General features: G+C 38.4%; 1 protein-coding gene across 1 annotated transcript in view; it reads left to right on the forward strand.

The window, feature by feature from the left end:
• Nucleotides 1-12,674, forward strand: part of EML6 (EMAP like 6) — a 169,643-nt gene that overhangs the window by 14,360 nt on the left and 142,609 nt on the right. Inside the window, exons 5-6 of the mRNA XM_032592775.1 lie at nt 1,625-1,810; nt 3,643-3,778. Of these exons, the coding sequence (XP_032448666.1) occupies nt 1,625-1,810; nt 3,643-3,778 (322 nt within the window). The remainder of the gene's footprint in view (nt 1-1,624; nt 1,811-3,642; nt 3,779-12,674) is intronic.

The raw sequence follows: 12,674 nt of genomic DNA on the forward strand, positions 1-12,674 counted from the left end.
TTGCTCCTTAATGAGAGAAGAATTCTATATTGTCTCAAGTGGTTGCACACCTGCCTCTCATCCTCCATAAGGGCCGTCACCTCCATAGCTGCCAGAGTCCTACACCTCCAAGGTAGTACAATCAGCCCAGAACTCCTTCCCTCAATACTTAACTAAGAGAGCCACCATTTTTCCTCTCCTAAGGCACAAAATATTTGGCTTGTCACTGATTTTTCCTCACACATTTGTCACCTGGACTTGCCTGATCCTGCTCTCCTAATCCCAGATGCACCTTGTTTCTCACCACTGATCCAAATCCTAGCTTTGCTCATTCCCGTTAATTCAACATGGTTCTCTCTGAATTTTCTTGGCACTTGTATTAGGTCTAAATATGCTGCTTTGAAATTATTTCTGGTTTTACACGTATCTTCATTAGATTCAAAGTTCTCAAGGCAGGGGTGCCCAGGTGGCTCAGCTGGTTAAGCATCTGACTCTTGGTTTCAGCTCAGGTCATGATTTCACAGTTTGTAAGTTTGAGCCTGGAGTTGGGGTTTGCACTGACAATGCAGAGCCTGCTTGGGATTCACTCTCTCCTCTCCTTTTGTCCCTTTCCTGCTCTCTCTCTCCTCTCTCTCTCTCGTTCTCTCAAAATAAATAAACTTTTAAAAATGATTGAAATTTCTCAAAGCAAAGATCAAGACCTCAGTATTTTCTCATGTATAACCCCCATTGAATCCTTACCTTCAACAAACCACTTAGGCCCCCTTTCCCTCACTTCCAGGTGGGGATGATAAGAATAGCTGGTTTAGCCTGTTCTCAAGAGTATTATGAAAATCAAATAAATGTAAAGAGCCTTTATAAATGTTGAGGGGCTATATACTTAGCAGTAAAGTTATATCAGTTCATACATTTTAAAAACTATGGCAAAAAAAAATACTTTATTTCTGTATAGCCACAGAAGTCTACTTGTTGCTTTCTATAAAGTGGCTCAAGCTTTATGCTTAAGGTCTTTCACATGATAAATTATTCAGTGAAAATTGAAAAGCTTAGTTATTTGGCTATATGGGAAGATAACTCATTTAGGAAGCTTTTGAGTAAGATTTCTACAGTGAAGATATATAACATTTCAAGTTAGAAACACATGATATCCAAATACATGCATACACACACATGCACGCACACCAAAAAAACATCTGGAAGATACATCCATGTGTTAACAGGAGGCTGTAGATACTTCATTTTTCCTCTTTATACCTTTCTTTATTTCTAAACTCCTCTACAATAAACCTATACTGCTTTTGTAATTTGACCAAAAGTTAAAGACATGATGATTCACTCACTTTATTCCAACTCTGAGAACATTGAGCTTTTGTATTTAATCACCGTTAAACAATTAGCAAAGTTTGGAAATTTTGGAGCTTGGAAAGTTTTAATAACACTGCTAAAAGTGTTTATTATGCTGCTAGTAGTTGGCTAAAAGGTTTTGCGATTCCATTGGTTGCCACAGAACAAGTTAAATTACGTGTGCCTAGTTCAGCTATAGCAAATTATATGAAACGTACTCAAATGTAAGCAAATACCAATGATGTGATGCATCAGGATGAATACGTTATTTTTGGATCTATGTATTTTAATCACTTTCCAGTTTTGGACACTCTGTGGAAATGCCCTGACTGCAAAAAGAGGGATATTTGGCAAAACAGGGGATCTTCAGACCATCCTTTGCCTTGCATGTGCCAAAGATGACATCACCTATTCTGGTGCTTTAAATGGCGACATCTATGTCTGGAAAGGGCTCAATTTAGTCCGCACCATTCAAGGAGCACACAGTGTGAGTATGCCCATGTGGAAATTTGGTGATTATTAAATAAGTTGATATCACAAATAAGTGTGTTTTCCTGTTGTATTAAAATCAGCAGAACTCTGCTGAAAACTACCTAAACATTCATCAAAGATTTCCCCAATTATAGCTATTTTTGTTCACCTTAAAAGAAATAGTTCAAAAGCTCAATAATTTAATTAACCTTCACCTCAATCATTGATTGGTTGATTAGTGTTATTCATCCACATCTAGAAGAACAGGACTGTTTAATCATCAGTTTTATCTTATAGATCAGTACTTCTCAAATTTTAATGTACCTGTGAATTTCCTGGGGATCTTGTTAAAAATGCACATTCCGATTCAGTAAGTCTGAGATGATGCCTTTGCTGCTGGCCTGTGGCCCATATGTAGACAACTCTTGTTTTTACATTTGTTAGTAAGAGTAGATTTTCTGCACTCTGAGTAAGTAACCTCTAAATCCAAATCACAAGTTCTTAAAATGCAAACAGAAACCATTGACACACTTCTTTTTTGATGATCTGCTCTGTAAGAACATGGGCAAACTTTACTTCTGACCATTCTGCTCTTTTGACACCTATGATAATGGTTACACTGCTGTATCTATAGATGATAAAATGGAAATGCCCAGAAGAATGGGGAGATGTGAAAGCTAAAGCCTATTATAGTAAATGGAAATTTGGTAAACAATTTTTAGAAACTCACCAGACCTGTAGCTTAGGTCCTGACTCCAAATTGGTCCCCATTACTCTTAAATAAAGAAAAGTTTAAGCACGTCTTAGCAAAAGAGCTGTAAAATTTTAGATCTTTCATTGGCTTGTATGTTGAACCAATTTTCTTGGCTTCACTAATTATGAAACCGATCTTGAAACCATTCAGAGGTCAGCATTTGTCCCCATGCATAAAAGCAGCTGCCTTAGTAACCTCATTTCTCTTCACACTGGATCTTAGGTCAACAGTATATTCTTAACAGCACTTCTCAATAGACCAGGTAAAATATTTTCCTGTGGAGAAGCATCTTTAAGTTAAGGGACTATTTCAGGTGTGGGAAAAAAAAGTATCTTCATATAATGCTTAACAAATTAACACAAATGTAATTTGTTTTCAATTAGGCTCAGGTGTTGCCTTCTTGAACTCATTGAGATGCATTTCAGGCACCTGTGTACCAGTAAAAGTGTTTCTGTTCCTAGCTCAAATATCTTTGCCTGATTATTTTGAGAAGTGATTTATATGAAACAGATCTATTGTTGTCTTTTCTTTATAAGGATCAGTTGTCACCTAAAGGAGTTTGATCTTCATATCTACTTTAACCAAGGAATTAGTGAATAATATTTTTTTCAAATTGCCATCAGTTTAGTAATGGTAAAGGAGCATTTGAACTGATTTGCTTTGGTGGTAGTCATGATTAATTTTTACTTTAGCCAAAATGAAGGATATTATAAATGGCTACTTGTTCTATTGTCAGGATTGCAATAGAGAACAAGGTTTTTTGTTTGTTTTTTTACATTTATTTATTTTTGATATTGTGAGACAAAGTGAGAGCGAGGGAGGGGCAGAGAGAGAGGGAGACACAGGATCGGAAGCAGGCTCCAGGCTCTGAGCTGTCAGCACAGAGCCCAACGCAGGGCTCGAACCCACAGACTGTGAGATCATGACCTGAGCTGAAGTTGGACGCTCAACCGACTGAGCCATCCAGGTGCCCCGGGAACAAGGGTTTTTAAAAACATTTTTGTTTTTGCTTTTTTTTTTTAATCATGAAGCTCCAACTATAATGACTATTTAGAATCCTTCAAGTATTGAGTATAATCTGCCTTACTCAACAGGCTGGAATCTTTAGCATGTATGCTTGTGAAGAAGGCTTTGCCACTGGTGGACGAGATGGGTGTATTCGATTATGGGATACTGATTTCAAACCAATAACCAAAATTGATCTCAGGGAGACAGAACAAGGATATAAAGGTAATGCATGTGGTAATAATTACCCATAACTCTAAAAATGTTAAATAACAATGTGAAATTCTGTATTTGTATTTGTTTCTGTACCCATCTTATTCTGGAAAGGATTTAAGGCAGTTTACATAAATGGATTGCATACACGATCAAAAGTGTGTTAAAAACAAATGGATACCCCTTCTTTCTCATTTGCATGAAGGTATCTGTGTACTAGCAATGGTCCTGCTACAAAGATCAATAACATAATGAGAAAACCACCGAGTGGTATCTTGGGAAATGAGACTTTGAATTATAAAACTGGGAAATTCTGGACAAGTTGGTGACCCTAAATGAGACTGCACCCAGCCTCTGAAAATAAGTAAATAAATAATTGCTAGGTAAAACAAGACCAAAAAATTAGCTTTAAAGTAGTAGCTATCATAGTAGTAGAAGTTAACTTGGGATCAGGGCTGGGGACATGGATTCAAATCCAAGTTTTGCCTATGATAGATTTGAGTCAAATGTTTAAAAATCTCTGGGTCTCAGTTTCCTCCTCTCTAAGATGAGGATAATACTAGCAACAGCCACATAGAGTTGTGTGAGGATTAAAAACATGTACAGAGTGCTTAGACTAAGTCATGGTATAATCAGCCCTCAATAAATATTAGCTATTATTACAATATACTGAGTATGTGTACCAGGCAATACAAAACAGTTTATATACATTTAAATTTTCATCATAGGTACCAGGCAATACAAAGCAGTTTATATACATCTATTTAAATTCTCATCATATTATAATCTCATCCTTACAGACAAAGAATTGGGGTTTGAGAGAATTTAAAGTGGAAATGTAAACAGAAAAGATAAGATGAAGTCCTAGGCGATGTTGGTACACTAAGTATGTGGAGGGGGGGCTCTACTATTTGCTGCAGAGGGGCCCCAGACGCTGCTCTTGGCTCCTCCAGCCATCGCTGAGGGAGGGGGTGCTCAGTACCGTGACTTATGCTGTCCACAAGATGAAAACTGACTCACTGCTCAGGTGAAGGGGAATTTCTCCCAGTGCTGAAATGAGAGAGAAATTTCCCAAGGATCTTCCTAGAGAGTGTTCTGTGACAGGAGACCCAAGTCCTCGAAAGGCCTGAAGTGAGCCGTTACTCATCATGTTCTTTTCCACGAAGCCCCTTGATGCAGGCTGACAGCAGTGTGGCTACAGAGGTTTCTTCAAAGGCCAAGTGGGTCTGGTGGTGCTCAGAGCTCTCTGCTGACCTGAGGTAGATTCCAGAGGACTGAGAGAAGAATACTACCTATTCTTTAGGCCATCCTCTTTGAATAATATTGTTGTCAACCAAAACTTTCTTGAAAATTATGCAGTACAGAAGTGAGCTGGATCTTGTACTTCCTATATGTACTCAGAGTCCGGTTTCCTAAAATATCTTTTAAATACAAAAAGCTAATCTGGAGATTGGATTGTTATTTTCTTATGGAAGCTCAGGATCATGTTTGGATGCATTTCTGAATACCAGGTACAGGGGTCACCATACCAGGTTGTAAAATGTAGTGTCCACTTCATTGCATTGACAAGGAGACAGTTGAGGCCCTTTAGTTCTCTGCCATAGTGCATGAGCCAGTATAACTTTATTCAGAAAAATACTTAAAACAGATATGAGCAAGCAAGCATCCATAAGAGCAATGTAAAAAATATTGGTAAAGCAGCCAAAAACGTTTGACTTTGAATCATGAAACTTCTTGGTATATATTTCAAGGTAAATGGAGAGAAAATCATGTACTTAGACAAGAGATGAGTTAATTTACTAGGTGGGATTATTGACCACAAACTGGCTAGATGTTGGGGAGCATAAACCAGCAATGATGATTCCTTTTTGGCACTTTATCCAGCTCATCCAGAAACTATATCACAAAATTAAAAGATAGATTTTAAAGTGGATATCGTAGCAGAAGCCATACTTACCGTGTTGTACTTTTCTACCTGATACTGAGTCCCTGACTTAAGGGTCTCAAAGGAGAGTTCACAAGCCAGTGCATAATGTGCATCCAGGTAAGTGGGGGTTTATATTGATTGCATGGCCAACTCCTGTCCCTGGAGTCAGAGGAAGATGGTCAGGAACAGCCTGCATTTTTTTCCACTCTCAACAGATTCCTACATACATGTCCCTGCCAAGGTCAAAGCAGATAGAGGTGGTGCATGGTAGACAGGAAGTGTGCCTGTACATCGTAAATGTGGCCTGTGGTGCCTGGACTTACAGTTTATCAGGAGACAGACTGGCATGCATGCATTTGTAGATGGATGACCAGTGAGACAAGATCCCTATTTCCATGGGAGTAATGGACTGTGCTTTCAAAGGATCTTAAAGACCATGCTGCAGTTTGAACCCAAGGGAGCCTTGAGAAGTTGTGCCATTCCTCAAATGGCAGCCACTTTCCTGTCACCTTCTTGATTTTTACAATCACTGCTTACTTCCAATACTCTTATTTTCTCAATATTTTATTTTAAATTTATTTTATTTTATTTATTTACTTATTTTAATGTTTATTTAGTTTTGAGAGAGAGAGAGAGACAGAGAGGGGCAGAGAGAAAGGGAGACAGAAAATCAGAAGCAGCCTTCAGGCTCTGAGCTGTCAGCACAGAGCCCTACGTGAGGCTTGAACTCGTGAGCCATGAGATCATGACCTGAGCTGAAGTTGGACTCTTAACCGACTGAGCCACCCAGGCACCCCCAAATTGATTTTAATACATCTCTTTTTTTACTTCTCCTTACTATAAACAGTAAAACACTTTTTAAAAAATATGCATCCTTTATAAAGCCTTCACTACTTTTTTAAACGTTTTATTTATTTTTGAGACAGTATAAGTGGGGGAAGGGCAGAGAGAGGGGAACTGAAGATCTGAAGCAGGCTCTGTGCTGACACCAGCAAGCCCAATGTGGGGCTTGAACTCATAAGCCCTGAGATCATGACCTGAGCCGAAGTTGAACACTCGATGAACTGAACCACCCAGGTGCCCCACCTGTCACACTTTGACAATGTTGTAACAGAAATCCACTATGTACTGCCCAACTTGAAAAGATTTTTATTTGAGTCCTCTCTATCTTTTTTGGTGAGTGGGGAGGTGAGACTGACTAAAAGTTAATAAATATTGTTGCTCTTTTCAAGGAACCAGCTCCTGGTTTCTTAATCTGTTCTATTGGTTTTTTTAGTCTGTTTCATTTATTTCTGGTTTAGTCTTTATTATTTTCTTCCTTCTACTGGTTTGGAGTTTTGTTTGTTGTTCTTTTTCTAGCTCCTTTAAGTGAAAGGTTAGGTTGTTTATTGAGATTGGTTTTTTTGTTTTTTGGGGTTTTTTTGCTTTTTGGGTAGACCTGGAATGCTATAAACTTCTTTCTTAGAATAGCTTTTGCTGCATCCCAAAGATTTTGGACCTATATGTTTTCATTTTCATTCATTTCCATGTCATTTTGATTTTCTCTTTGATTTCTTGGTTCACCCATTCATTGTTTACTAGCATGTTATTTGACCTCCCTGTATTTGTGTTCTTTCTAGATTTTTTTCTTGTGGTTTATTTCTAGTTTCATAGAGTTGTGGTCAGAAAAGACGCATACTATGACTTTGTTGTTTTTTAATTTGTTGAGAGTTGTTTTGTGGCCTAATACGTGATCTATTCTGGAGAATGTTCCATGTGCACTTCAAGAGAATGTGTATTATGTTTTAAGTTGGAATGTTCTGAATATTATCTGTTAGGTCTATCTTGCCCAATGTGTCATTCAAAGCCACTGTTTCCTTGTTGATTCTCTGTTTGAATGATCTGTCCATTGATGTAAGTGGTATGTTAAAGTCCCCTACTGCAACTGTATTACTATTGATGATTTCTTTTTTGTTTATTATTAGCTGCTGTATGTATTTGGGTGCTTCTATGTTGGGTGCATAAATATTTACAATTGTTATGTCTTTTTTCGGGATTATGCCCTTAATGACTATATAGTGTGGTCTTTGTCTCTTATTACAGTCTTTGTTTTAAAAAAATTTTTGTAATATTCATTTTTATTTTTGAGAGAGAGAGCATGAGCAGAGAAGAGGCAGAGAGAGAGGGAGACACAGAATTTGACGCAGGCTCCAGGCTCCAAGCTGTCAGCACAGAGCGTGACACAGGGCTCGAACCCATGAACCATGAAGTCATGACCTGAGCCAAAGTCAGATGATTAACTGACTGAGCCACCCAGGCACCCCTTATAGTCTTTGTTTTAAAGTCTATTTTGTCCAATGTAAGTTTTGCTACCCCAGCTTTCTTTTTACTCCCATTTGTATGATAAATGCTTTTCTGTCCCTTCCCTTTCAATCTGCATGTTGCTTTTAGTTTGAAACAAGTCTTTTATAGGCAGTATATAGATAGGTCTTGTTTTTTATCCATTCCATCACCCTATGTCTTTTGATTGCAGTGTGTAGTCCATTTATGTTCAAAGTAATTACTGATACGTATGTACATAATGCCATTTTATTGCTTATTTTATGGTGGTTTTAGTAATTCTTCTGTGTTCCTTTCTTCTCTTGTTCTTTTGTCTCAGTTTGTTGGCTTTCTTTACTGATATACTTGGATTCCTTTCTCTTTGTTTTTTACATATCTATTAGTGGTTTTTTATTTGTGGTTACATAGCATCTTGTGCGTAGAGCATCTTGTGCATTGATTTGTGGTTACATAGCATCTTGTACATAGCATCTTGTGCATAGAGCAATCTATATTAAGTTGGTAGTTACTGAAATTTGAATCCATTATTTACTCCTGTCCTCTCCTCAGGTTTTAGGTGTATTGTTTCATGCTTTATATCCTTTTATTTTGTGAATCTCTTGACTGAATTTTTATAGATATACTTAATTTTACTCCTTTTGTGTTTCCTACTCTTTGCACTACTGCTTATGGTCTTTCCAATCAGTCCCTTTTAACATTTCCTGTAGCACTGGTTTAGTGGTTGTAAGTTCTTTTAACCTTCTCCTTCATTTAAAAAAAATTAATGTTTATTTATTTTTGAGAGAGAGAGAGAGACAGTGTGAACAGGTGAGGGGCAGAGAGAGAGGGAGACACAGAATCTGAAACAGTCTTCAGATTCTGAGCTGTCAGCCCAGAGACTGACGTGGGGCTTGAACTCAGGAAATGCAAGTCATGACCTGAGCTGTAGTCAAATGCTTGACGAATTGAGTGGCCCAGGCACCCCAACTCTCTCCATTTTGAATGATAGCTTTGCTGGATAGGATATTTTTGGCTTTAAGTGTTTTTTTTTGTTTTGTTTGTTTTTTTTTGTTTGTTTTTCAGCACTTTGATTATATCATGCCACTCTCTTCTGGTCTGCAAAGTTTCTCCTGAAAAATTAGCTTATAGTCTTATGGAGTTTCCCTTGTATGTAACTTTTATTTTCTCTTTCTGCTTTCTTTTTTTATTTTAGAGAGAGGGAGTGCAAGCAGTGGAGGGGGAAGAGGAGGGGAGAGGGAGAGAGAGAGATTGAGAGATCTAGAGATCTTAAGCAGGCTGCATACTCAGCACAGAGCCCAACACAGGGCTTAATCCCATAACCCTGGGATGATGGCCTGAGCCAAAATCAACCAACTGAGCCACCCAGGCACCCTTCTCTTTCTGCTTTTAAAACTCTCTCTTTATGACTGCTTTTCACCATTTTAATTACAGTGTGTCTTGGTGTGGACCTCCTTGGTGTGTGTGATTTTGTCAGGGCCTCTCTGTGCCTCCTGGATCTGGATTTCTGTTTCTTTCTCCAAATTGAGGATGGTTTCACCTATTATTCCTTCAAATAAATTTTCTGTCCCCTTTTCTCTCTCTTCTCTGTCTGGGATACCTATAATGCAAATGCTATTATGCTTGATGGTGTCACTGAGTTCCCTAACACTATTTTCATTTTTTATTATTTCTTTCTTTCTCCCAGTCAGCTTGCTTGCTTGCTTTCCATTACTTTGTCCTCCAGATTACTGATCTATTCTTCTGCCTCCTCTAGTCTGCTATTTATTTTTTCTAGTGTATTTTTAATTTAGTTATTGAGTTCTTCACCTCTGATTGGTTCTTTTTTTGTTTTTGTCTCTTTAAGGGTCTCACTGAGGTCCTCCATTCTTTTCTCAAGTCCAGTGAGTATCTTTGTGACATTTACTTTAAATTCTATATCAGGCATATTACTTACCTCCATTTCATTTAGCTCTTTTGCTGTGATTTTGTTCTGTTCTTTCATTTGACACTTCTCTGTGTCCTCATTTTGTCTAACTCTCTTTATCTGTTTCTCTGTGTTAGGCAAGCCAGCTATTTCTCCTGTCCTTGAAAGTGGTGGCCTTATGTAGAAGAGGTCCTTAGTACCCTGAAGTTTAATGTCCCCTGTTTTCCAGAACCTGGCACTTCAAGGGTGTCTCCCATGTTGTTGCATGTGCCCTGCTGTTGGGGCTGAGCCACTTTTGCTTTCATTTTTGTCATCTGCATTAGGTCTCTTGCCTGTTATAAGCAGTGTTTGTCCCATATGTTGTTAGTGGTCCTGTCTGGATCCTTCTTGGGCTTGAGTTCAGTCAGACCAAGCATTTACCAGAGATGCGGTAGCAGTGAACTGCAGAAGAACATGGGGGTGGAGTGCGTGGTGTTAGCAAGGTCTGCTTGGGTCTACTGTGGAAGGGAACCTGGAGCTGAGGCCTTTCTGGAGGGGTAATATCCACAAGGGAACACAAGGGTAGGATGCAGTATTAAGCAAGGTAGGTAGAAATGTTCGTGCTGTTCTGGTTCCTGCAGGTGTCCATGTGTCTGGTTTGGGGATGGATGTAAGAAATAGTGCCTGTGTTCCTGGAGAAGTCGCCCAATGATCCTTGCCCCTCCTGCATGCTCTGAGATTAGTAAGCAAATTTCCTTCCTGTATACCACTGGCATTCTTCAAACTGCTCCTTTCATGCTATATCTCCACAGGGCTGTTTGTTGTGCTCTTTAAGGGTGGGGACTCAGTTTCCTCTCATCCTCCTGGCTCTCCCAGAGCCAAGCCTGCTGATTTTTAAAGTTCCAGGTTTTAGGCCCTACTGATTGTAAGAACTCACAAAATTTGGCCCCTCTGGTTTTTGAAGCCAAATGTTATGGTGATTGATCTTCTCTCAGTGGGTTCCCTGGTGTCAGAGTCTATTTTTCTGTTTTCTGTTCCTGCAGTATCCCTCCCTCCCATGAACAGTCTTGTGGGTCCATTTAGCTCCCAACCACATCTCTGCTCCTCCTATCCTCTTTGATGTGATCTCTTCTGTATATTTAGCTGAGGAAAGTTTGTTCTGCCAATCTCTGGGTCCTTTTCTGGGTTCCTTACACTGATGTAGGTATTATCTAGTTATATCTGTGGGTTGAAGTGAGCTTAGGATCTTCCCACTCCACCATCTTCCCCAGAAGTCTTCCACTTTAACCATTTCTAAGTGGATATAATCAGTGGCATCATTTAAGTCCATTCACACTGTAGTACAACCATCATGACCATTATCACCAAAACATTTTTCATCTTCTTAAACTGAAATTTCATACCCATTGAACAGTAACTCTCTTTTCCCCTCTTCTCTTGGCCCCTGGCAGCCACCGTTCTACTTTGCATTTCTATGAATTTGCCTGTTTTAATTACCTCATATAAATGAAGTCATACAGGATTTTCTCTTTTTTGACTGACTTCTCTTAGCATGTCTTCTCTTAGCAACATGTCTTCACATGTTGTAGCATGTGCCAGAATTTCCTAAGGCTGAATAATACTCTGTTGTATATACTACATTTTGTTTATTCATTCATCTGTGAAGGATACTTGCTTCCACCTTTTGGCTATTGTAAATAATGCGGCAATGAACATGGATGCATAAATATTTCTTTGAGACCTAACATTCAGTTCCTTTGAATATGTAGATAGATAGATCTAGATAGAAGTAGAATTATTGAATCGTATGGTATTTCTATTTTTAATTTTTTTGAGAAACTGCCATACTGTTTTCCATAGCAGCTGCACTATTTTACATTCCCACTAACATGGCACAGAATTCCAATTTCTCTACATCCTTGCCAAATATTATTTTTTTTTTACTAGCAGCCATTCTAATATGTATGAAGTGTTATGTCATCATGGGTTTGATATGCATTTCCCAATGATTAATGATGTTGAGCATTTTTTGATAAGCCTGTTGGCCCTTTATATGTCTTCATTGGAAATTTCTGTTCAAGTCTTTTACCCATGTTAGAATCAGGTTGTTTAGTGTTTTGTTGTCATATCTTAAGAGTTCTTTATATATTCTAGATATTATCTCTTTATCAGATACATGGTTTGCAAATATTTTTTCCCATGCCATAAATTGCCTTTTCACTATGTTGATTATGTTCAAAAGTTTTTTTTTTTTTTATTTTGATGCCCAATTTTTTTTGTTACCTATGCTTTTGGTATTATATCCAAACAGTCATTGCCATAGATACTGTATCATGAAGATCCCCCCCCATATTTTCTTACAATATTTTATGGTTTTACCTTTTATGTTTAGATCTTTGATCCATTTTGAATTAATTTTTTTTTTTTTTGGAAAGAGAGAGAGAGGGAGTGAGTGAGGAGCGGAAACAGGGAGAAAAAGAATCTCACAAGGGGCAGAGAGAGAGAGAGGGAGAAAGAAAGGAAGAGAGAGATGCAGGGTTCACTGTACATGGGGCTCATGCTTACCTGAAGCAGTGCTTGTGCTCACCCGAACAAGGCAGGGCTCAAGCTCACCAGGGGTGGGGCTGGAACTTACTAACTGTGAGATCATGACCTGAACTAAAGTCAGATGCTTAACTGGCTGAGCCACCCAGGTGCCCCTTGAGTTAATTTTTGTATATGGTATAGGGCAAGGGTCTAACTTCATTCTTTTTTTCTCTAAAAAATTTTTAATAACTAAT

This window comes from Lynx canadensis, chromosome A3 (assembly GCF_007474595.2).
Source record: "Lynx canadensis isolate LIC74 chromosome A3, mLynCan4.pri.v2, whole genome shotgun sequence".
Classification (NCBI taxonomy): domain Eukaryota; kingdom Metazoa; phylum Chordata; class Mammalia; order Carnivora; family Felidae; genus Lynx; species Lynx canadensis.